General features: G+C 38.6%; 1 protein-coding gene across 2 annotated transcripts; it reads right to left on the bottom strand.

Annotated features, from left to right (window-relative positions):
• Positions 1–290: 290 nt before the first annotated feature.
• Positions 291–25,715, bottom strand: LOC132199276 (cGMP-dependent protein kinase, isozyme 2 forms cD4/T1/T3A/T3B). 2 transcript variants are annotated; one of them, XM_059623872.1, is made up of 13 exons: positions 24,950–25,715; positions 7,473–7,639; positions 3,959–4,072; positions 3,798–3,903; positions 3,672–3,735; positions 3,534–3,611; positions 3,387–3,481; positions 3,184–3,330; positions 2,859–3,006; positions 2,449–2,790; positions 2,137–2,393; positions 2,014–2,076; positions 291–1,951 (listed from the first exon to the last, which is right to left on the bottom strand). In XM_059623872.1, exons 1-13 carry the CDS (start codon positions 25,432–25,434, stop codon positions 1,786–1,788), a joined length of 2,232 nt encoding a protein of 743 aa, XP_059479855.1. In that variant the 5' UTR covers positions 25,435–25,715; the 3' UTR covers positions 291–1,785. The 2 variants fall into 2 exon arrangements, with proteins under 2 accessions (XP_059479855.1, XP_059479856.1); XM_059623873.1 differs by lacking the exons at positions 7,473–7,639; positions 24,950–25,715 and adding an exon at positions 6,169–6,793.
• Positions 25,716–26,194: the final 479 nt, after the last annotated feature.

The raw sequence follows: 26,194 nt of genomic DNA, 5'->3' as shown, positions 1-26,194 counted from the left end.
CTTCAATTTTTACCTGAACCTTTGTGTTTCCTGGGCTGTTGCCACCACATAAAAAGATTTCAACTGACAGGCGCAGAAACATATTTTACGATCTTTTTTAATAGATAAAAATTAGCAAATAATGAAGAGGGCAGATTATTCATAAACAACAAGAGAGAATTGCTTTATTATTAAATGTTTTGTACGTGATCAGAATGAACTACAAAAAGCAAATCAATTTGCCCTTGAGTGACGAGTAACAAAGAAGCTTTTGATCGTAATAATATGAGGGGCGGCATTCATATGAATTAATAATTCTGCGAGCGTTTGTCGTCATCAAGTAAAGATTTATTTCTCATTACAATAAATTAACCAAATGTTATTACATCACTACGCGTTATTACTAAATGTTGGTGTGTGTGTGTGTTGATTGTGTGTATAAGAGCATTGATAGAGAACAAAAGGCGCGTATTAAAGTGGAAGACAGAATTCGACCAAAACACCAAAGCATTATCATTTTTTTTTTTTATCTTCTCTTGGTCCTTCTGGTGGAAAATATTTTCTTAAAATGTACAACGCAATTTTAAATTTGCAGCAAAATAACTGCACCTTCTTGAGTGGACTGGGATTTACGCAGTCCTGTTTTTGTAATAATCATGTTTTTTCCCTCATAAAAATGCACACGCGGAAAACTCACACAATCAGCAGATGATTGACATTTCAGGGTTATAAAAGGGTTGACGGGCGATCCTCACAGAGGCGCAAAAAAGTAAAGCAACTTGAGTAGGAGTAAAAGTAAAGGTTAGGGAACAGACCAGAGAGTGTTTGTAAAAATATACTAAAAATTCACATGCGTTTACTTTATTAATTTTGGGCCAGCAATCTCGCTTCTCACACTTTTCATCACAGAGGAGAGTTTTCATATATTGCAATTTTCACAAAAAATATCTCATCTTATCCAGACAGCTTGAGTAAAACTTTGTGCAAAATTTTCCAAACTCCACTGCAACTGTCCACACTTGAAAACATACCAACTTATTCTCAATATTCTAAACAAACTATGAAATTATTGTGCTATTAGTTTTTTAATTTAAAAACTCTTGCTGTAGTTTCTGAGGAACAAAGTTGAATTTCTTTGTCTACGCCGTTAATGGTGTGTGTGTAAAAATATTAATCAACATTGATATAAACCACTCTGCATTGTAAAACGTCTCAACATTTGGTGTTCAAATATAATCTTATAAAAACAATACAGTGCCCTGCACCTTCCTTCACAATCAACAACAAGGAGATTTCCACCAGAATTTGATAAAGCTTGTTTTCCAGAAAATCGGCGCAATTTTCATGTTGGTACAAAAATACAATCAGATGTAAGCATGGTGTACACGGAAAGAGATTAAATTATTATGACTATGAACAATGCACTAATTTTAAGGCACAGTGAAAGTTAGTTATTGGCAAGCTGGTATTTAAACACGCTGGTTTTCCTCAGATTCAGCAAATCCATCAAATGTTCCCCGAACAGTATCAAAACAACTGTAAAAATTTCAAAAATTTTGAGTCTATCTCATTCTAAGGCAACAATAGACTTTGACATTTAAAGGCGTTCACCAAATCATTTGCATATATCACTGATGGAAGACCACATTCGGCAAAAAGCGCATACTTCACAAAAGTTGACAAATAAAGTTTGTCATTCGGCAATTTCTTTCTCTTTCTCAGCTAGCTTAAGTTGCTGCCTCTCCTATAAGAATTATGTACAAGCCAGTTACATTCTACGTATTAGTTTTTATGCATTATTAGTGCTCAGAAGTCCGTGTCCCAGCCAGAGACGTCGTCAGGAGGCGCCCCCTCGGCGTCCGGAGGGTACTCGTCAAAGTTGGACACGTCAATCTCGCTCTTGACTTGAGGAAGAATGGGGGGAATGAGGGTGTGGATGCGCAGACCTTCCCAGTTGAAGCCATCAAACCACCTTAGAAAGAAAAATAAATTATTAATTATATTCCAATAAATTTTTTTTTAGAAAAAATGTACTTGTGTTTCTGAATTTCGCTAATTCCTCCTTTCTGGTACCCAAGTCTTTCTGCTGGATTGTCTCTGTGGTAGAAATATGTATTAATGTTTTGACGATTTATTTAAGATGGTCTTCCAAATTACCGGCAAAGCTTTTTGATGAGGGCTGTGGCGTTTCTGGTGATGTTGCGAGGGAATTCAATGGCGTCGATGCCCTTGAGGATGATGTTGTAGGTCTTCATGGGGTCAGCGCCAGTGAAGGGAGGGGTGCCGGTGAGCAGCTCAAACATGAGGACGCCCAAGGACCAGTAGTCAGCGCTAATGTCGTGACCTCGGTTCAGGATCACCTCAGGCGCCACGTACTCCGGCGTTCCGCAGAATGTCCAAGTTTTACGACCATGCTACAATTTTTATTATAAATAAATTTAGAAGAAGAAATAAAAAAACAATTTTTACCACGAGTTTCTTTGCGAAACCAAAATCGACAAGTTTGACGTAGCCGTTGACGTCCAGAAGCAAATTTTCAGGCTTCAAGTCTCGGTAAATGATGTTCCGGCTGTGCAAGTAGTCGAAAGCTTCGACCACGCAGGCCGTGTAGAATCGGGTCGTCGAGTCGTCAAAGTGACCTCGGTCTCGCAGGATTGTCCACAACTCGCCGCCCAGACAGGACTCCATCAGCATGTACAAGTACTTCTGGTCCTTGAAGGTTTTGAAGAGTTTGACGATGAAGTCGCAGTTGGCCTCGCCCATGATCTCCTTCTCGGACATTATGTGCTGCTGCTGCCGAGTTTCCACAATCTGCGAGAAGATTCACAATTTTTAATCAATTTCATCCTAAGAAATAAAGACTAATTTAAATTTCGCACCTGGGCCTTTTTCATCTGCTTGAGGGCAAAGGAGCGATTGTGGTCGCCCATGATTTGGACGAGCTCAACTCGGCCGAAACCTCCGACGCCCAAGGTGGCGATGATGCGCAGGTCTTGCAGACGCACTTCTTTGAATTCTTCATTGATTCTGAAATAATTAGAAAGCATCAGCTGATTGCTCAGTGCAAACGTGCGCTGCAAATCAAACACAATTGCTGGTTGACCTTACCGGATTGTTCATCCTTTAGAGCGATAGCGTGTTTTAACAAGAGAAAGGCGGTGATAGAAAGTTGGCACCTATCTGGATTGAATTAAAAGGAATTACCTTCTTCTTTCGACGACTTCATCCTTGTAGCGCGTTCGGATCTCGTCCAGGGTGGAGATGAGTTGGTTGAACGTTTCCCGATCGATCACCAAGCAAGAAACGCCCTCGGCATCGTCCGCAATAATATTAGCCGTTCGCAAGTCATCTCTGCGAAAATAAATTTTTTTAGATTTTGTTATCAGAGTGAATTAGAAGCGACTGACCCTTGCAACGCTTTCTCTCCAAAAAAGTCTCCTTTGTGCAAGGTGCGGATGTACTTTTCTTGGGTCGTGTCCTGCTGCTTGATGGTCACTTTTACCTGGAAAGGAATCAGGTCAAAAAATGAATGTGTTGAAACTCATAAAACTGACCTTTCCCTTGCTGATGATAAAGAATGTGTCGCCGCGTGCGCCTTGTCGCACAATATAGTCGCCTTCATTGTAAAAAGTCTGAAATTATGTACAATTATCGTGAGATAAAGTCAAAGAAAACGAATAAAAAAAGCCAACCTCTTCAAGAACGTCTGATATTTTGATCAACGTGTCTTCTGGCAAGTTTTTGAAAATAGGAACACTGAAATTTGATTTCAATTTTAATAATAATTTTCTTAAAAAAATATAATATAAAAATTTCACCTTTTCAGGAAATCTGTGTATTCGGCCTGGCGAATCAAGCCTGTCCTCATCATGATGGTCTGGAAGCATTGTCGGTCGATGGCCCACAATTTGCAGTCAGTGGCAGCTGCAAATCACAATCAAAGCAATGTTTTGTATTGTTTTTTTTTTGTCCTGCTTACCCTTGATGGTGGCCGTCCTCTTGCAGTTGTACAGAATGGCCAGTTCGCCAAACACTTTGCCCGGGGCCAGAGTGCTGAGATACTTCTCATCTCGCGACACTTCCACGCGGCCCTCTGAAGCACAAAACAGAGAGATTCATTTTTAGGATACAAAAAGAACCGTTATAAGCCGCTGGTTCTCATAAAAAATTCTATGATTTCGTCTGGATTCATATTTTGAGCAGCTCACTTGAATCCTAAAGACAGAAACGCTTTTGGAAAAACAGAAAATTCTTTGTTTAAAATAAAAACTAAACCTTGAGGCATATTGGGGGAATTGTATTTAATTACAGGAAATTTAAAATCAATTGAATGTGAACTTAAGTAAGAACACGTTGAAAATTAAATAAATTGGAATTTTAATGAGGTGCCTTTTTTTAGTTTGGAATAATCTGAAGTGATCTTTTTTTAATTTTTTACAAATTGAAGTTTTTCCTGAAGATGAGGTTTGGCACCAAAGAAGGCTCATTGTGTTGCCTCCATTTCTCTAATTGTTGAATAAACTATTTTTAAAATGATTAATTTAAAATTTTTTAATCTCTCTAAACAAATTTTTCTGATCTAATTTTTTGTCTTTGTCGCTGAGCATCAAATTACGCAGGTAATTAATTAAGTCTTTCCAGTAATTTTGGTGTCGTCGCAATTAGCGTGTTGCATAGTCCAAAAGGGAGAGTTATTACTCAACGCGTGTGCAGACAATGGGAACAAGTGGCCTCCAACAAAGCGTTACATTTTTCTCATAACGTAAGAGCACTCGAGAGATGATCTCGTTGAAAAGTGAAACGCCCTTAAATCATAGCGCGAATCTAAAAATAGCACGCCTGGCTTTGAATTTTAATCGGCCAATAAAACTCTTTTTTGTTTTCCACGTGCACCCATCTGTCAATAGCGCGCCGAGTGTGTTTGCTTCGCTATCTTGAAATTTATCAAGCGAGAGAGTGAGAGAGCAAACAAAATTATTATTATGCGCACTGCTCCTTAATCTCCCCTGGATCAATTTGTGATATTTTCTCTCTCACTCTGCTGGCAACAAGTGCGCGTCTTGTTTTTATCTCTCTCAATCCGTTGAGAAAATTATAAACTCTGATTCGAAAGTGAAGGAAGCTTCTAAGGGAGCTATTTGGTTTCACGCGCCGAACTGGTTGTTGAGACCAAATCAAGGTGAAATACACACGTTTTGTGTTCCGTGTTCCAGATGAACAAAAAAAAATTCAGACGAAAAAACGACCGACAAAAGAAGGAAAGGACGGAGAAGAATATAACCTTGAGTGCAACAACAAAAGCGCTCCTCACGCTTGCAATTATATTTCTACACTTGTTGTTGCTGGAGTGAAAGTCACTTTTCATGCAACCGCAATTTTTACTGAAATTTTCCGATAGATTCTCAGCACATTTATATTGCCACGGATTGACTGGCTCTGGTGAGAGGCACAAATCGACTTCCGCTATTTAGTTTTTGGCCGGCGGGCGATCCATTTAAGTGAATGTCAAAGTCGCGGCGCGCGAAGGTTTTGGCAACGAACAAGAGAAAGAAAGAGTTGGAATAAAGAAGGATTTCCATCACGGTTTTAACGAGTGATTTCTTTCTTGGTTTTTTCGGCCGGCCACGTCGAGTGCACTCGAGCATGGTCATGCGCCGATACCGTGACTCATCCGATTGTGAGGCAACAAAGAGTGAATTCCCCGCGACGGTGTCCCAATTTTTCCGCCACTGCTGTAATATTTAACCGTTCAATTAGGTCCTTTTGTTGCGAAAATAAATAATAAAAATACCGCTTCGGAAGTAAAGCAGGTGGCCACGCTAAATCGCGAATATTAGAAAGGGTGTTCAGGCTTAAAGAGTCTGGAAACTCTTTAAAAAAACATTTAAATCTCTAATATGAACATCATCTTAGGTCTTGGCGTAAAGATTCCAACGCTTTGAAATAATTTTTTTAGCACAAAAATTGGAAAAACTATCAAATTTTAAGGTTTTTAAGTGGCGGCTACCTTTGTTTCTGGGAAATATTGGAAGTTGTTAATTTCTTTAACGGAAACTTTTAAAATGTTGATTTTCAAGCAGTGTGATGACCTGCGCAGTGGATTGCAGACTGCACCACGCATGCGCAGAAAGCATTTCTGGATTCCTTGCACCACCAATTGCAATTCCGCGAGGGAGGTTTTGTCTTTACCATGGTGATTGGGTTCAGGTGACGAGGTGATTGACTGGAACCAGTTGCCGGTGCGTCGCTTGCGTCCGTTCGCGTGCACCGGGACGATCAGCTTGGGCCTGGGGATGCAGAAGGAGTCGTCCGTGGGGGCTCGTTGGCGGGCCGAGGGGAGGCGCGGGAGGGTGGGCGAGGGTCGGTGGCGCCGCTGGTTGTCGGCGGCGCCGATCAGGAATTCGCTGCTCGGCGCCAAAAGCTCCAAATCGTGCAGCTTTTCGTCTTCGTCGTCTTGAGATCGGTCGGTGACTAGAGGGGAGGGGGAGGAGTCGCTGCTGCACAGGGCGCTGAGGCGCTTCAGGGTGCTCTCGTACTTGTTGTCGTGCAACGAAGGGTAGACGAGCGAGTCGAGCTGCTCGACGGCGGCCTCCATTTGTGAGGAGGAGCGCGACGACGACGAGCAGTCGCGCCACCGAGACTCGTACGCGTCCAGCCTGTCGGCCTGCGACTGCAGCCCCCGCCCCTCCCCCTCGCCCTTCTGCTCCACGGCCTTGCCAGGGTGGTGCCGCAGGGTGCAGTCCAGCATGCTACCCGCATCGCATCCTCCTTCCGATTTAGAGAACAATTATTTCCGAGCGCCCGACACGAATCCACACGAGCGACTGCAGCTCTTCGCCTGCTCTACTCTCTCATTTCTTTCTTCCGAGCGTCATGGCCACTCCGGCTAACGGAGGAGGAGGCGGAGGGGAGTGCGACCAGGATCCGCTGCAGCGCACGGTGGGGACCAACACACTTTTAACTTTTACTCAAACGACCTGACTTCACCAACTACTTTTTACGCTAAAAAAAGGACAATCGATTACTCCGAATGAATCCGAACAAAATCAATTTCTAATTCAACCTTTTTATTTCTTTTTTTTTTAGATAAAAACTTTTTTACTAAAAAAGTATCAGTTTTGTGAGCGTGATGGTCCCGTTTACTTCCGCTGGCCTAAATTGAGGAAGTGCTGATTTTTTTTCGTGCCCACTTTCAATCCAATTAAGGCGAAACATTATTTTTTTTCCTTATTCTGATTTATGTTCATTCCAGTTTCGATTTCAGAATCACATGATCGTTTTCTATCTCGGTGCGGCAGATGGCGTGACACATTAATGTACAGCTAATTGTTTACCTGCTGACCTCGATCGGCCGAGGAATTTTCTGTCTTTTTTACGCTAGAAAAGCTGCAGCGTTTTGTCGCTCTACTCCACATTCATCGCGAGAAACAAAACGGTTCTATTTTTAGAGAGAAACTTTCTTTCTTGAATAAATTTGATTGATGTGCGTTTACCTTCCATGACGTAGACGATGCTGCCGACATCGCCCTCTTTGATGATGAGACTGCCTGCCTGGTACTCGACGGGGTACATGCAGTCCACGATCTCGCTGATGTGCGTCATTTCCAAATTCTTCATGAAATCATTGTCCAGGATCGCGGCTTTGATGAGTTCGCGCGATCTGCAAAAAAAGAAAAACTTTGTTAGCACTCTTTGAAAAGCCAAACCATTTTGCACTTCGCGCCGGTTTGCTAAAGACAAGAGCACACAAAGGAAGCTAGAAATGTGAATTGGCAAATAAGCTCAAAATCCGCAGAAAAATAATTCATCCAAAATTTATTAATAAATTTTTTCCGTTTTTAAGGATTTAAATTTACTAATAAAAAATAATTTAAAAATTAAATTTCATATCTAAACGTTTTCTTTCATTTTTCTTTTGAAAAATAAATGTCGTGCGGGTTGCGGACAACTTGTTATGCTCGCCAAATTTATACCAACTCTCGCCTAGACGAGTTGGGGATTAAAAGGCGATCAGAGGCATGGGAACCGCATGTTCTCTTTTGGATGGAGCTAAATTTTGATCAGCAACCGCATTTTAATTTTCAGAGTAAAAAAATATAATTAATTTTGAAGCAATTAAATTTTGTTTTCAACAAAAATCATTACTGATTGTAAGTGAATGTAAATTCCTATTTGAAAAATAAGAATCTTTAGAAAAAAAATGTTTTTAATTTAATAAATTATTGAAGTTCATACAAATAAAAATAAATTAAAATTCTATCTTGCAAATTATTTCAGTTGTCTTGTTTTTTAATTGGTTTTAAGTGTGAAAATAAACTCTAAACTTAACTCGATAAATAAATAAATGACACATTTTTCTTGGGATTGCGTACGAGAATTGGTGTTTGCGCGCAAGTGCGCGCACCTTCTTGTCAGATCTATTTTGAGTTTTGCATAAACGACGCGAGATGACAGACGGAAATGGTGGCGAGGTGTCAAAAGATAATACCCTTGAGAGCTCTCGGAAGGGAGCACTCCAAACAAACCGAGGGTGCTTCAAACGACAAACAAAGTGCACGCTAAGTGCCACAAGTTTGTACTCCTTTTTTTGCTCATATCAATTTTTTAGGTCTGCGATTAAAATAGGGGTTTAAAAAAAAAAAAAAAAAAAGTTGAAAAGTTTGGTTCCAGCTGTTAATAATTTACTCTGTGTCTCACTGGACGCCACCGGCATGAGAGAGAAGCGCTATTTTTAGCCTCTTGCATAATTCCACTGATCAATTCGACTCGGTCGGCCGAGCTCGAAAAAATTGAGAGCGCATATTTTTTTCAGCTCTCTAAATTTAACTCCAAATAAATTATTTCCAGATTAATTTTCTCGAAAGCGTTTGGTAAATATTTTGTCAGGATTATTGGCTCGCGTCCGATTTTCAGCCAGGGAGTGTTGCCAAAAGAGGAAATTTACTGCATGCGAAATGCGACACCATGCTTAGGTGGTCTGTCAATTTCTGGTTTTTATTCTATCAGGTCCCCGCCTCCAGCCACCCCCGGCCCGAAGTGTGTTCGGCCAGCGCGCTTTTTCCTTCAGGGTTGTGAAGCCCTGGAATGACCTGCCACCGATCCTCAAAGACTGTCCAACCAGCAATTTTCCCTCCCTTTGCAAGCAGCACTTGTGGCAGCAATTTTAAAGTGTCGTGATTATTCTTTTTTTTAAATAGTGTGGGTTCACGCGGTGGCCGATTTCTTTTTGATGTCGGGCGTTTTAGCAGACCTCTGCTAGTTGTGATACCCTTTCTGCTCATTTTTTCCAAATCAATTTTTTTCATGTATGACTTGAGTAGAATAAACAATAACAACAAAACTGTCACTTTTCTAGCTGCCCATTTAGTTTCTAAAATATGTAGCAAGACAAAAGAACCGGAATTTTTTGGTTGATATGATTATTCTTTTTGTGACAAATTTGACTCCTGTCCAAGTTTTTTGGGTCGAAACATATTTTAAAACTCGTAGAAATGGCAGATTTACCTCTAGTTTGGGTCAATTCTAAATTCGATCTTTCAGAAATATATTACAACCAGCGTGAAATTTTTTTATATTAATTGGAATCTATATACTGAAAATAAAATAAGAGAACTTCGAAATACTTTAATCTACCTTTTCGTGACGAGACAGATTCAATGTAAATTTATTAGCAACATTTTCATTGAATTTATTTGATTTAGAGAAACAAATTGCATCTGTTTAAAGATAAAATGGGAAAAATGTAATTTAAAAAGATTAATTTCAATTAATAATCTTGAAAAGTTCAAATCCGACAAAAAATGATACAAATGAATTCACTGCAATTGAAAAAAATTATTTATTTCAATCAGCTCTAAACCAATAGTTTCAAATGTAATGAATTTGCAAAGCAAAATCTAAGAAATCTAAAAAGTTTAGTTTGAAAATTAAAAAACTGATCAAAGCTTTCATAAAATTCGCAAAATTCAAGTTTCCAATATGAAATTTTTCTTATGATATCCTTGACCTTTTTAAATATAAAATCAAATTCAATTAAATACTTCACAAAGGCAACACAATATTTACTAATGATTTCAAGAAATGGAAATACTTAAAAAATTCAAAAGTTTGCACTTAAGTTTTCATTAAAATTCATTTAATTTGTGATATTTTTACATTTTTACAGCCAATTTAGCAATTCAACGTTCGCTTTTAGTAAATGGATCGTTTGTCAAAATTGAACAATTCCGTCACAAAAAATTTGAAAAACTTCAGAAAAAAATCTTTTGAATGAAGTTGACTTCTCTGTATGTAAGATAAAGATTTTTGCGTGTTTTTTGGCAGCTCGACTCACTCGTCGGTTTTGTAAACGGGCTGCGAGGTGGCGCCGCCGGCGGCGCCGAGCGGCTCGGCCGAGATGGCCTGGCGCTTGACGCGGACGGGGAGCGGCTTGGGCAGGTGGAAGGCCGGCCGCACCACCTGCTGGAACTTGTCGATCTCGTTGCGGAGGGCGCGGATGACCCTGTCGCGGTCGCGCACCTCGCGCTCCAGGTACTCGACGACGGCGTCGCGGCGCCGCACCTCCTCCAGCCGCTCGGCCAGCAGCCGCTGCAGCTCGCGCAGGGTCGCCATCCAGCCTCCGAGTGCGAGTGACACGCCTCGCCACCCCCGGCGACACCCAAGCAGTTAAAAAAAGATCTCGGGCGACGCGCAGATTCACCTCGCGCACCGCAATATCAATTTCAAACGTCAAACTCGTTCAAAAGTGCGGAATTTTAATTTTCTAGTATTCTTGCTTCATTTTTTATATTTATAAACTTTTAGCACTCCTCGTAATATTTTTTATACCTCAAGTATTGGAAAATGTAAGTTTTTAGGAAAAAGAAATTAAAACTTGCTTTCCTTAATAATAGGAATTCATTGCCGAAAACAGTCGTATAGTTCAAGATTCTTGCCACTTTTAATAAGAATTTTTTTAATTGCATTTCTGGAAATCTAAACAGTCAGAAACGCAAAAAGAATTTTTTTATAAATTCAAATTTCAAACCTTTTTCGCCAGTTTTTAGTTTTTTAAATGTTTCAATGGAGTTGAAATTTGCTATAATTTTGCAGTTCTCATTAATAGGGCTGAGAAGCTGAAAAACCAAAATATTTTTTTCTCCGTCTCTCTCTTCAGTATTTCACTACTTTCATTTCTTACTTTTTATCAACTTTTACATGTTATCTCTTTTAGAATATTTTTCAGGGCACTGGTAGATCTCACTTTCCGTTCTATATTAAAAAAAAAAACTGAAAATAAGCTCTTTTTCTTCTTCAAAATTCTCCTTGAAATTCTTCCAATTATTAAAGAAGATTGTCCTTGCTTCATTATTGAAAAAAAAACCTAGCTCTGAAGCTTTAATATTTCTTCATAATTCAATCCGAAGCTTTTGAGGAAATTTCTAATTTTAAATGTTTGATGTATTTCTCGGCCGTCAATGTTGGAGGTTGCATAATTTACAGGAGCACCGCAATTAATTTTTTCACCTTGTTGGAAGGTCGCTGACCTTGGACATGACGACATGACAAGCTGGTCTTTCTATATAGGTGGTCGTCGTTTTTTTTCCAAATCAGGAGCTTCAACCTGCGCTGACGCGAGATTCATTTGACCTGTACAGACCTTTGCACAATTTTCAGATCCTCAAATAGAAGCAAAAAGGTAATCTCTACTTTGAAATATCAAAAGTTTCCTTTTTTAAATCTAAAAAATTTAACTTTTTGTTCAAAAACAAAACTGTTTTTCACTTGATTTCATTATTGACTATTTTTATTTAATTATTTTTTTAAGCTTATTGAAAGATCAAGTTATTAAAAACATTTTGACATGAAGTCAAAACATTAATTTTCTCACGATGGCGTCGCAGCAGATTAAAATTTAACGATTTTTCAGGTTGCGATGGGCCAACGATAAGGTGGTCTCTTTTGAATTTAAAACAATTTCGCTGCGTAAGGAAAATCATTTGCACATATAATCGGATTTCCCGAGGCTAAATCGTTAAAGCGATTTGTTTCGAGCGAGAATGACATAATTCGCCGCGGCTCGTCTAAATAGGATGAAAAATCGGCCGAGCAAAAAGTGCGAAAGATTGAGATAAAAAGCGGTTCAGGTTTTGCGAGCTATAAAAACGACAGCCGCGTGTGTGTTGACGCGTTCCTCGTGCATGCATGACTGCTTTTACTGCAGAACCAAATATCAAAAATGCTGCCTCAACATGTACGCACGCCAATTAGCATTCACAGACACAGATTGTCGTTCAATGTTTGCTTAGAAATGAATTGCTAATTATTCAAACTCGTTTCTTCAAATTAATTGGAATCCAAATACTAAATGTTTCGGTGAAAAAGATTCTTATACGACTTTGCGGGCTTCAATTTTACTTAAAATTTCTTTAAAAAAAAATAGGACTGAAGATTTAATGCTTATTTAAATTATCCTTAAGACCTAAATAAATAAATTGTCTTTAAACAAAAATGATTCAAATGTAATAATTTTAATTGTCCTCATTCTTTTACCAAACAAGCAAACATCTCTCCATTTTGAAAGATTCTCAAAATTTAGATTCTTCAGAAGACAAGGAACTGATATTGTAAGGTTAAAGCAATTTTAAATTAATAAAAATTTTGTAAATAAATTTACCAACCGAAATAAGTAATAAAAATTGAAATTCACAACAAAAAATTCCAAACTTCATTTTATCTGATTTTATTTGCATTTGGGTAGTAAAAAAATCACTAATCAATATTAAAAGGTTCAATAAAAGTTTATTTGGCCCTAATTAAACTATCTAGTGGATCATAAATTTAAAAAAAAAAAAAACATTTGGCCGTTTTTTTTCTCATCGGCGATATTTTAATTAGGTTTACTTTAATTGCCGCAATCAAAGTGGCGGCGCCGTGACTTTCAAAGACACGTCAATTAACATGGTGTGAGCACAATGAAAGTTTTGAGTTCCCAGCTGGGCGTATCGAAAGCAAGATCTGCGATCGGCGATAAAAGAGCAAAAATGGCTACTTGATCAGCATGCAGGCGACAAACGCCGAATAGAACAAACAAATTGTGCCGCCGGCGAAAATTACGGCGGCTGATTGTTAATTCGCGCTGGCCGCCGCGACTCCCGTTTCAACACCCAAGGGGTCAGCGTGACCTGGCCGGCCGTGCCCGCCCAAAGATCCGTTGCATTTTCCCCGCGAAAATCGCGGGCAAAACCTGTTTCCACTCGCGCGCGATATGAATTTTCGCTGTTAATGTAAAATACAATTTTTTCTTCTTCATATTTTCAGCGTTATTTATTTTTCCTTTTGTGGTCGGGTTATTGACCTTTTGGTAGGTAAATTTTAATTGCAAATCAGGCTGGTACTCGGTGTTGTGCTGGTTAATTAAGCGCAGAGCAAGATGAAGTACACGAGAGACCCATTAAATAATTCTTTTCATCGAACCGAACCACGATAAAACAAATTTATTCAATTTGCCTGAAAAAGAGCTGTTTTAACAAAAGTAATGAATTCTAAATCTAGAAGAAATGTAAAGTTTAATTCCTTAACAATATTAAGAAATTTTAAGTTTTTTACAAATTACTTCAGTCCAAGATTGCGAAATTAATCCGGATTAATCCGATATTTGATATTTATTTTTTAATTACAAGTAATTCCCATCAATGATTTCAGTTTAAAATATCTTTATGAAACATTCTAACAATAAAATACATTGTTTGTTACATTTTATTGAATTATATTTTGATAATTTTCCAAATAATTTCTGCATCTGAACACCAATTAAAAATTACCTTCAAATTTTATCAAACAAAACCACATCAAAGTTATCTAACTTTAGTATTTCTGAAAACTAATTTACAGTGGTTTAATTTTTAAGGTATTTTTCAGTATTTTTATAAAAAGAAAACAAATATTTTCTTTTCAAAAAAATTTCAGTAAATTGAAAAAAATTGATTAATTAATTATTTGCTTTATTATTTTCATCTCTTTTAATAATATTAATTATATTTTTGTTGATGTAGCCAAAATTATACGTATATGATCGTGAACCTCGAGTAAAGTCCGTGGTGATTTTAATTCCAAATTACCTCAAAATGAATTACCGACCCTGTTCTCAGACAAAAAATGTCACTAACAAATGTTAAGCACGTGATCGAAAGTGAAACAGCTTTGAACTTAATTATTTCGGTCCTAAATTTATCTGCGTGGAAACATTTTGACGCGGACAAATGCGGCTCTTTCTATTAACGCGCAAAAACGAAATTGATCACCTCGTCAGTGATGGCCGATTTTTCACATCCACTAATTTAGTCGTCGCCGCTAAGTGGCCGCGTGAAAATAATTAATTCACCTTTGACATTTCCGCGCGGGAAAATAAAGCACGCATAATGTGGGCAGGAGGACGCGCGATCGGTGCGCAGATCAGGGTCGCGCTCTACCCTATTTTAAAACGCGCTGACGTTTGTATTTCCCCGGCAATTTTCCTCGTATTTGTGTCAGCTGCTGGGCGTGTGTGTGTGTGTGTGTGTGGTGCATTTCATACTGGATAGAGTTTCTTTCTCGTTTCGCATTACAATGCTTTATTTATACCGAGCCGTGTGTGTAATTAAGAAAAACAAAGGCTGTCATTCTTCTGCAAGCAAAGCCGGAGAGTGGGACGAGTGCAAAAAAAGCCCTGATCTCTTTTTATTTTTGCCTAATTTATTTTGAGCGATAAATCACGGGCCAGCGCTCTCATTTTTTTCCCCGTGAAGAGAGGAAAAGCCGCTTTCATTTGCCATCTGCAGCAATTTGTTGTAGAAAGCATTTGCGAAAATTATAATGTCTCGCCCCGAAGGGAAAACGTATACGTAACTTGCCTCGCATGATTATTTTAGAGGAATCATTATCTTTAATGGCGGCCGCCGCGGTGGCTTTCTGCATTTGTATTCGTTTGCGCATTATTATTAAGTTTATCCTTGACACGTTTTTTTGCAAAACTGGCAGACAGACGGATTTGCGTGCGCGCGCGCGCGGCCTGCACTCTTATCCGCCCCAGGGGCGTAAAATCCATTTTGCACGCGCCTTTCCACCACACACACCAATTTCCAAACCTGTAAATTCGCCGTGCGGTTCATTCCGACCCGCGAGAGTTTGATCGCAGCAACCACTTCCATTTCCGGCGATTCAATTAACTTTTTTCTCTACCAAATCCACGCAGGCAGGAGGTCACGAGGTGCCTCCCGATCTCCATTCCCACTCACCGCTTAAAATAAAAAATTAACCACAATTCTTAAACTCTAATTAATTACAAGTTTCTTTACCTAAACGTCCTTTAAAAGATTTTCAAACATTGCCCGATAAAGAATCAAATTAAGAATTAAGAGCTTAATATAACAATTATTATAGAGTGGAGGGAAACTTTTTGAGACTTAAATAATCGCCATTATTTCATTTCCAGACGACCAATCGATTTCTGGTGACTTGACCTTTCCAATGATGTGTCACACTTTATGGTTTGCAGTCACTTTGAATGTGGTGGTGGGGGACCCTTCTGGACCAATCAAATCGCTTATTACTGTCTTTAGCCAAAAAAACAACCTGATTCATTGTGAAGGTAATTTTTCTCTTCATTATAGCTTCAGTTTCTAGATTTCAGTTCCAAAGAGGCAAAGTAAAATAGAATTTAATTTATTAAGATAGAACTGAATTTGCGATATTTAACATTGTTTTTCATGGGAATTTGCTGAAATATTTTTTCACAAGATTTGCCTGATCAAAATTGATGAAAAATTTCACCAAGCTATGTTTATATCACTCCAGTTTAGATGGAAAAATAAAATCCGTAAGTTAGTCGACAAAAAATTTACATTGTTTGTATAGGTTCAGACACTGTTCAGAGAATTTTATTTCAGTGTATTTATCGTCAGCTCCTTGTTAACGATTAGTGACCTCGACCTTTTGGTCACCAAACGATTTATCACGACAGCGCATTGCACTTGAAACTCGGCGAAAAGATCAATTTCACAAATTTTTAATGAGTTTATTTTAGAAGTTGGTTTTACTATCCGAGAGTTTTTTTTATGTTCCTTGTTATTATTACAAACAAGTGCGTAACCTAGAAACTTCAAAATTCGAGCCTGCTTCAAACGAATTGAGGCGCAGTTTGTTATTTTTCAGGCCGAGTATATTAATTAGGGCCCGTCGGAATTCGGTTTTCCTGCTCTCGTGCTCTCTCCAGAACAAATAACACCTTGTTTTGTTATTTCCACTTGATTTTGTTTGTGTTTCTTTTCGGCTCGTTTTACGACGCCACCGTGAATTTCATAAGTCACGACTTTACAATTTTTTAATCTCCGCGATGACCGAAATTCGAGATAATGGCCGATTACGACGCGGCTATTTTTGCCGCGGGGGGCGGAGAAATTTATTTATTTTTCTTGTAAATTTACGGCAGCCTTTTGGCCGCGGGAAAAGTGGTGCCTTCAATTAAAGACAAGAACGAGTCTGTGGTGCAAATGCACATTATTTGTATGTTTTGCAAGAGATGACATGTATTTGGAGCATTCTTTAATCGCGCGTTGTTAGCCTCAATTAGCCTTTTGATGAACCGCAGCGGCTGCGACCAAATTCGGATCAAGCCTCGCTCGTTGCTTTAATCTCCCTTTATATTCATGCAGCGGGGACAAAAGAATTGCCGGCACTAAATTTTATTTGGCCCAACTTTATTATTATTTTTTTTTTTATTCCAGCGTAAAACAAACATTGTAAACTTTTTCCTCTCAACAACTGACATAAAGTCATCATGGTCGGTTAAAAAGCAATTAGTGGAGTGACACGAGCAATCAGCCTTACTTGTCCAGCGAGAATAATTTAATATATTTTTACGACCGTAAAAGCCGTCGGCGGCTGACGGAGGTTGTTGTTTTGCAAGTTCCGAGAAAATCTTTGTATATGTTTGGCAAATTTTCTTCTTTCATGCGAAATTATTTTTCACGCACCAGATACGAAAATCCTTCTCTCCTTTAACAGAGAGACGCGGCCTTGCAGCCAATGTGCAGGATTCTCCCTCCCTGCCTGCAAAACACTGCATCTATAAATTAGTCAGTCAACATCCTTGGTCGAAATACCAGCAGATTGTGTATACGCGCGTTTTGTAATCAGGCTATTTTCGGATTCAATGAATATTACGTCATGCGCATCAATTAATGTATACAAACTCCGCAACATAGTTTCACTTGTGCACGCTTTTTAAATCCAATATTCCAAAGATTCAAACAAAAATGGTAAATTTTTAGCAACTTGGTTAAAATAATTCTTCTTGAAAAATTAAATATTAAAGTTTATGTTTGCTTCTCATCATAATTTATTCAATGAAGGAAAAAACGGAATTGAATTTTAAGAGTAATAATTCCTAAGCCAATCAGAAATATCTGAAGGATTTTGTTCACAAATCGATTTCTTTTGACCTTTCCATCTGTGATTCCAGTTTTACAAGGCGCGTCGCCATCAATTAAACATATGTTCAAAGAAACTTATTATTTTAATATATCAAAAGCCATAAATCTTGAAAACTCTGAGCCAATTTACATAAGAATACGATTCCATACGGGCACGTAATAAAAAGTGCCAAGCGAATATGATAATTTTATCAATCCATGGGGTTTAAAAAAACTTCCAATTTCTTTTTTTAAAAACATCCAAAATCCAGTTATCTAATTTCCCTGTTTGTGACATTAAATTAACGCATCGTCACGTCTGACTTTATTTAGGTGATGCCCGGTAAAAATGAAGTTTTGAATCGATAAGCTCTATTTTAAAAGTACAATATTTTTTATTTGCTTGAGGTTACAATTAAGAAAAAAAGTAAATCCGGGCAGTGCGCTGACGGCTAACAAGAGAGCGCTGAACGTTTTCATTTATGTAACAAATTTAAATAAAAAATCACGCTTTTTAAATTTAACCATACCGATTCTAAATTTAATCCCTTTACCTAAAAAAACCAAATTCATTTCGAAAATTAGACTCAAAGCATAAAAATTTAGCTGAAAGTGTCCTTGAACCACACGTTTGGTCACTTTTGGAAAGCTTTTTTTTTTAAATTTGAAATAATATGAAAAAATTTAAGGATTTGTTTTACCCTCATCATTGTTAAAATTATTGACCTCTGTTGTACTTTTCAACGTCATACATAATAATTGATTTGCTTTTAAACGATTAATTTCTCTGTAGAAAAAAAGCGAAGATGGCTGCTTAGTTTTTACTGCGTCTCGATGTTGAAATGAATAATGCATCTGGTTTTAGTGACGGATCGCTTCTAGGTGACAACGCACGTCCATCAGGCAGCGACCCGTGTGTGTGTGCAAGCGATTGCGTCGAACAAACAGGCGCGCGTCCCCCGAGCTCAAACTCACCTGCCATTCGAGCCTGAGCGAAGAGAAATGCATAAGTACAAGTAGTGATACCGGAAACCTGCAGCTTGCGTCACTATTTGCATCGAGGAGAGAAAGATGCCACCGCGTGTTTTCACTTTGTACTGAGGAACACGACGACTTTCGATAAAACATAAAAAAAATTGTTCATTATAAATTTTTTGCAGGTTTTTATGTGTTTTCGCAGATAGAGCCGCGGCTTTTATTTTGTTTATTTTTGCGCGTTGTAAAACTGTGCTCGGCTGTCACGTCATCGTGCAAACTCGAACAAAACAACCGAGAACAACGTTTAATGGCGAATCATTATCATGCGCGCCCGAGCTAAACGGGAACACGCCCATATGTGTCTAATCGCTCCGACTTTTTTCTCTCTTTCTTTGCACTTTTTGCACGGAGAGAGACACAGACGCGCGCCCAAAGGTGTTCGGCCGTGACAAATTAGCCGCCGCACAAAGATCACCGGACCGGCCACCGGATCGCCCAGCTGACGCCTTTAATGACGTCTCAATTAAAATTAGGTGGGCGCCGAAAGCAATCGACCGACTCGTCCGCCGTGGGAACGCGTGCCAATCCCAGCAGAACACCCTTTTTCATCAAGCAAATCGATTCCAATAAAAATTTTATCAGGAAACTGATTTTTATTTCAAGCGTAAAATATTTTAATTCATATCTTTTGATTGAGCTTTTTAGATGATTTGTATTTTTCTCAATGCACAAACAAATTTTAGACTTTCGCCACACTCATGCGCATGTTTAAATCAGGGAATTGAAAATTACTTCATTAGTAAACGGGAATTTATGAATTAAATATTTATTTTATTTATTTATAATAAAAATAATAATATAAAATAAAAGTTATGTTGTTTAATTTAGCCTTCAATAAACCATTAGATTTGCTTCTTAATAATTTTGTTGTAATTCATGAACTTATTTAACGAAAGAATAAAAAAAAATTGTTTTTTTATTAACTTCCTGTACCACAATCAAGGGTCAAAAGTTTATTGCATATTCTTTTGGCCCACATTGATAACGAAAATCAATGGTTATTACAAAATGTATTTTTAGCATCAGCGAATTATTTAAAACTTTTCCCATTCGACCGCAGAGCAGAACTTTAAACACGATTTTTTTTTTACATTTTCTTATTTTTATTTTTACTTTATGAGTAAAAAAAGTAATGATTGAAGCTTTTCGCGAGTTTGCATAAATGCCTTATTGCCCTATTGCACGCGTGAGTGAAAAAAGAAGTGGGTTTGCAACACAAAAGTTCACAGTCTTGCCAACGGTTTGCGTTGGTCAGTCTCTCTCTCTCTAACGTGTATATTCAGATTCGTAATTAGCAGTTTTTATACTTTCACGCTCGGCTGACGCGGCTCGTTGGCCGCGCCAGCAGTAAAATGAAGTAATTTTCTCTCCCTCGCACAAATGAGCGTGCCAATTATCTTGCAAGAGAGCATTTTAATTATTGCCGTCGTCAGAAGTAAACAGAGGAATTCGCTTGCCCAACGGATTCGCTCTTTTCTTTTGAATTTATATAATTATTTAGGTTATCGCTATATTTGTGAGCAGCTCACTCACAACACACGTCAAATAAATTACTTTTTGCTTGCAGCCTAAAAAGAAAGGATTAACAAAACTGACAGCGGCATATTTGAAATTAAAATTTCTCGTTCCGACTCGTTTCAAAAAACACGGGAATTATGACGTCTCCGCCGGCTGACGACTCGATTGACCAGAAATTTGTGTTATTCTCGGAACTTTTTTTTGCCTCTAGAGCGCAAAAGGGCAATCAGATTCGGCCAAGTTTGGCAACTTGTACAACAATGGTCATGTTGAAAGGCACCGAGTTAATTATCATTGTAAAAAAAGAAACTCGAGGCATTGCTTAAAATATATACAACATTGTTTCAAGTCTTGTTCCAACCCCCATTTCTTGGTACTGGATTTGTAATTGTAATTTGGTTTTCGGGAAAGACATTATTTAGATGGAACCGCCTAACAAATTTTAGTTCAAACTATTCAATTTTGAATGGAATACAATAAAATTTGATCAACTTGTTTCAAATATTTAAAAAACCAACAAATCTTATTTTATAACTTTAAATAAAAAGATAATTTTGAACCTTTTGAACGCCATTTTGAAATTATTGAAAATATTATCAATAAGGCTCATTACGAAAAAAAAATTAAAATTGAATTTGAAAAAGACTCTCGGATTTATTTTCAGGATCATAAAAATTATATTTTTACGTTTTCCAGGGTCAACGACCTTTGCCTAGGAACTTGGTGCCCATAATGAAAAGATGCCTTGGTCCATCAGCTCAAACCTCCTACCGAGAAAACTAAAAAATCTTTAACAAAATTAATTTAGCAGCAGTTTTTGTTACCCTTATTTATCTTTGTCGGCCATATTGGAATTTTTCAAACATGAAGTTTATTATTATTTAAATTTTTTGTATTAATTACGATAACATAAGAATGAACTTATGAATTATCAAGACATTTTTTATTGCAAAAATCAAGTAATTCTAACAATAAGAGCTAGAAATTTAGCGGAAAAGAGAAAAATTGGAAAAACACGTTTTTTTTTATAATATAAAAAAACCTTCAATTAAACTTTTTTCGGAAATTTACGCAAATAATATTCTGGTTATCAAAATGATCCTTGTGGCCTTAGTTTTTTTTATGTAATATTTTGCTGCCCTGAGGTTTTTCCACCCTCTATGTAACTAAACAATGATTCGCTTTTGAAATTTTTTGTAATTTTCCACCTGGCTAGGAAGGAGATTATCTGCCGAGTTCATCTGAGGAAACACCTGGAACGCGCTGCAGAGTAAAACAATTTTACGTCTCGGGCAGATAATGACTGAGAAGGCAGCTTGTTAAACGGACACAATAAAGAAATAAAGCAATAAAATTTCGGTCGGAACCTACGCGCGCGCCCCGTTTTCTTCTTCCCCGCCGCACAGGGCGCGCGCGCACGTGCAGTACTTTTCGCCGCCGCGGCCATAAATTATACAAACATCGCGCGCTTTCAAACAACTTCTTAGAGAGAGAAACGGAACACCTGGCCGGACAAAATGTGTGCAACGAGATGGTAATTGCAGTCCGCCGATGCACTCTCGAGGGAAAAGCCAGCCAGCGCCTCCCCACGGGCGACGCTTTTTGGGTCAAAGCAGCGCCGCGCGATGCAGATAATGCATTATCAACCTTTGCCTCGCGTTTCAGTTTTTTTTTTCAAGAGCTTATCGAGACCTATTAAGTGTCGCTTTTATCGCTTCATTACGGTGAAATGAGACAACAATGACTTTAAAATAACTTACTTAATTCGAGGGTTTGATTAAATTCAATAAGTTTTCCTATAAAAAAATGTTCTAAATTTTGAAATACTCTTTCAGGTTGAAAATTGTATCAAACAATTTGACTCCACCTTAATCCAAAGCAAGGATGAATTATTGAGTGAGAGTTGGCCAAGGGTTATTGAGAGGGAAAGCTTTTCGGTCTCGATTTTCTCTACATATTTTCTTTTCAACGCAGCAATTAAGCGCGTGCGAGATAAAGCCAAAAGCTTATCGCCGCGCCGACTCTATTTTGAGAGATTTTGAACACACACGGGATTTAGCACTTTTCAAATGTTTTACTAGGTCATTCATGTAAGTTGTAATTAATCAATATAAAGCGCGGCGAGAACCTTGGGGCACGCCTTGCTTGTTTCGCAACGTTTCCGCCGTTTCTGCGCCAAATAAATCGACCCGGCCACGCGAATTCGTGTCCCTCCGCGTCCTAATGCATCGCACGAATCTCATTCCGCGCCTCCGAGGGCGATTTGCGCAACGTTTCATTGCTTCCAGTTTGCGGTCGCATTCGCTTTTTCTCTACAAATCGATTCAGAAAATGAGATCCAATCATTTATGTTTTTCATACATATAAATTTTGCAATTGTCCTTGCACAAAAGATTTTTTAGCATTGAAGCGGAGGTTCTGTCCGACGCAGTATTTCTGAAGAGACCTCAGGGCAGAAAAATCCTCCAATTGCTCGATGTTTGCAATGGGAGAATTTGATATTTCACAATTTAGTTATTAAAATACCAAAGATTTGCAAAAAATTCTTATTTGTCAGATTACAACATGGTCGGCGTAGATATAAAGAATTCACTAAAACAGCTTTCAAATCAATTTGAGTGAAGATTTTTCAATTTTCTTGGTGGTTTTTCTTAATGATTGTTAATGATGACCCTGGCAGAAGGTCAAAAGGGTGAGTTTTGCATTTGCAACCCTGGAGAATATGAAACCTGACAAAAAATTTGCAATTGCCAAAAGATTCATCATCGCCGTCCTTTTATATCGAAGCTAAAATTTTCAAAAAATGTTTAAAGAAGTTGTTTTCAAAATATTCATTTTAAAATGACTTGAAAACAGTATGTGATGATTGTTGCCGGTTGACTTAATTTTTAAGTTTTAAATAGAGAATTAATTTTTTTGGAGAAATTAATGTTTCCAATTAAAAATTGTAGTTTGGCCATTCTAATTCATTTTCCGAGCATTGCTTTTCTCAGTCAGTTTCTAAATCCATGTTAAATTTATTTTTTTTAAAGGTTTCTGATGAATTTTTAATTAGAAAAATGAGGTTTTTTTCCTTCATTCAAAATTGAATTATTTCAAAAATATTGCTTATTATTATTATTCCATTATTTTATACTTGTTTTTCATGAAAAGTCACTTCATGAATGAAGCTTAGACGCTACTTGGAATTCCTTGACATTTGTGGGCCGAAGAATGATCGAGATTGGAAAGCGTATAAAATTCGCAAATTTCCACTCGTAAATAAGCGGCGCAATTCGCTTTGAGCAATAAAAGGATTCGACTGAATCGAAGCAATAAAAAGACCGATCTGCATCTCTTTCCCTCGCGCCAATTTGCACGCAACACTCGCGGCCCTTGTTTTGTTTCGAGGAAGTCGGGATCGTCTTGCATATTAAATATCGCACTCGTTTCCTTTCCTGCGCTCAGAGGAATTTTACAACTCTAGGCGAAAACCAAATGATGTCAGACAGGCGGGGTGGGTTCGCCTTTTTACTGGCGTGGGCAGAAAATTTCAAATTTGACGTGATCACGAAGCGGCGGCGGCTCGCATCAATCAAATAAGAAAACGTCAGTCAGGTCAGCCCTAATTGGATATTTTTTTTCTTTTATGCGCCGTCACACATCAACTTTGAATAGAACAGGTGCTTTATTTTATTATTTTTTGCACACAAAAAGGAAAAAAAGGCCATTGTTTGGTTGGAACCAGTCCGAGTGCGTTTCTTTCGGCGCCTTCCGCTTTCACTTTCCGACCCGATATGAAAAATAGGCCAAGACTTCAAACGCCCGCCGACTCCATTAAATCGGCAAACGGCCCAGAACTAATTGCCAGTCTCAAAACAAAATCGTTTTCTTCTTCAAAGCACTTTTTTTAAGACATAAAACGTCAGTCTTTTTTTTCGGTAATTAATTATTGCGAAATGGTTATTTTTAATTTTGAGCAACGCCCTTTTCCTAATTGGGTCTGCAAGAAAATTTGCCCAAAAAGGTTCATTATCGCTGATATTATCAAAATAAATTCCACCTGCTACTTTTGAACAAGGTTGAGGTCGTTTCGAATGAGGTCGCAAACTCAATTTTCCAAGGAAATTGATAAACTTTAAAGATAACACAGGGAAATTTTGAAACAACCAGAAGTAAAAATAATTTTAGCTAAAAACAGACTTTGTTCAAAAAATATTTTATCATATCAAAATTTTAATAAATTATCGAGTTTTTCGAGCTCAGTTTTTACAATATCAATCACCTGAAATTGGCCTCACGTCAGACGTGATTTATTTTTCAATATCTATTTTGATTTTTTTTTCAGCTTTAAATTTGGTCTAGAAAGAAATATTTTCATTAAATTTGAGAAAAGCAGAAAAATCAGAACATAAATAAAGACAATTTTTCAAATTCACTTACATTTCATTTTCGCTGCATTAAATTCATTTTAATTTTCAATCTCCCCATTAATATTTTGGTTTCATTAATAAAAATCCACGAATCGGAAAACCTTGGTCATAAAATCTGACGTTTGATATATTTCATTGTGAAATATCATGGAAACGAACCAAAATTTTAAAATTTTCCATTTGGGAGGAAATATGATGTTGTTCTGGCCTTGGTGGGGACGCAGCAGCGAAAAATAAAACAAACTCGCTAAGAAAGCCGCGCGCGTTCTGACTAACAATCTAATTTAGTATTTCCTCTTTTCTATTTTTAGCGCGCCTTTATCACAAGACGCGGTCGTTTCTTTTTTTAAAATATAAAATTTCAAATAAATCATACAAAGAAAAACCCCTGCGACGGCGCAATTTATGCAACGAGCCGGGTGCAGGGGATGCGCGGGTTGCATCCCCTCTCTGGTTTGAAAAATATAATAATAATCAACCTGTTGCCGGCCGAGTGTATACGTGCGTCGGCGTTTTCAAACAAATAAGCTGCGAAAGAAAAGAGATAAAAAAGCGAGTTTCAAATAAACAAACCTGTCATTCTTCTGGAAGACGGGGAACTTCTGCTGGTTGAGCTCCTGGATGGTGCTGAGGCTCTGCGGCTCGGCCGAGATGCCCTGGGCCCGCTGCTTGCGGGGTCGCGCGGCCGCCACGGCCGAGCCGGCGTGGAACGGGAACACGCTCTGGAACTTGTCCAGGTGCGACCTGAGCTGCAGGATCTCCTCGTCCCGCAGCCGAAGCTGGTGCTCGAGCTCCTTGATGCGCTCCTCCTTGGCCGTGAGGAGGGCCTGCACGTCCAGGTTGTTGTTGTTGCCGGTGGCCGCGGCCGCCGTGTTCAGATTGGCCGCCCTGCTGGCCGCCACGGTCGCCATCGCTGCGTCCTGCTGCTGCTGCTGCGGCGACGTCGAGTTATTCACTTGAAGGGTGATTTTCGGAGACTGTCTCGGAGGCGCCGCCGTCTCGACGACGTCCTGCTCCCTGCGCGGAGAGAAGCACAACTTTTGGAAGCACACGAGCATTAATCGGCGCCCGCAGGGTCGATCGGTCGCCGAATGCGATCTGCCGCTGTCATAGCTCGGCCGTGCACTGCGCTTCCCAAACTCCTCCTTCTCGGATCGCTTGCGCTCGCTCAACAACAACAACTAATTAGTTAAGGAAACTTGCTGCTGCGCAAGGACGTCGTCGACGTAACTATGTCACTCGATCTATCCTATCTGGCGGACCCGTGTTTGCTCTCGGTCGGCAGCCAGGCGGTGTGACTTCCCAGTTCTGGCTGGCCCTGTTTGGATGTGGATGGACTGCCCTGCGCTGCTGCTCGGTCTGGAGCGGAGAGGAGGGGGGTGTGGTGGCGGGAGCTCCTTCGTAAACCCCAGGTACTCTGCGAATTCAAACGCGAAAGACTGCATTAATCGTGAATTATTAAAAAAAAATTATTTTACCTTGAAATCTTTATTCAGTTTAGGAATATTTTGCCCTGATAAAGCTGAAACCAGACAAATTCGGAAACTCCAGTCCAAAATCCAATGTATAATATGTTTATCAAGGAGACGAATGATATTCTCGTGCGTTGCCATCATTTTATTCGATAATTTCGTGTTGAAACTTATAAAAATATTCAATAAACAATTAAAATAATATAAATCATTGAATATAATTTAAAGTGGGAGTAAATCCACGCAAACTAATTTAAACGTTTACCTCCTTTCCGTACACTCCAAACAGCGCATGCGCAGTGTCCATCTCGCTTAATCCTTTGAGCCCAAGCACTTCCCCTCCTCC

The sequence above is a fragment of the Neocloeon triangulifer genome, unplaced genomic scaffold (assembly GCF_031216515.1).
Source record: "Neocloeon triangulifer isolate White Clay Creek 2 clone unplaced genomic scaffold, ASM3121651v1 ptg000014l, whole genome shotgun sequence".
Lineage (NCBI taxonomy): Eukaryota > Metazoa > Arthropoda > Insecta > Ephemeroptera > Baetidae > Neocloeon > Neocloeon triangulifer.
Note: the sequence above shows the minus strand (reverse complement) of the source record. Positions and strands in the feature narration are given on the sequence as shown.

Coding starts and splice junctions, on each gene's coding strand:
- LOC132199276 (XM_059623872.1), bottom strand. CDS start 25,434: ATGCTCGTGTGCTTCCAAAAGTTGTGCTTCTCTCCGCGCAGGGAGCAG. Junction 7,640..24,949: donor GTCTTCCAGAAGAATGACAG/GTTTGTTTATTT, acceptor CTTTTTTTGCAG/ATCGCGCGAACTCATCAAAG. Junction 3,331..3,386: donor GGAGAGAAAGCGTTGCAAGG/GTCAGTCGCTTC, acceptor TTATTTTCGCAG/AGATGACTTGCGAACGGCTA.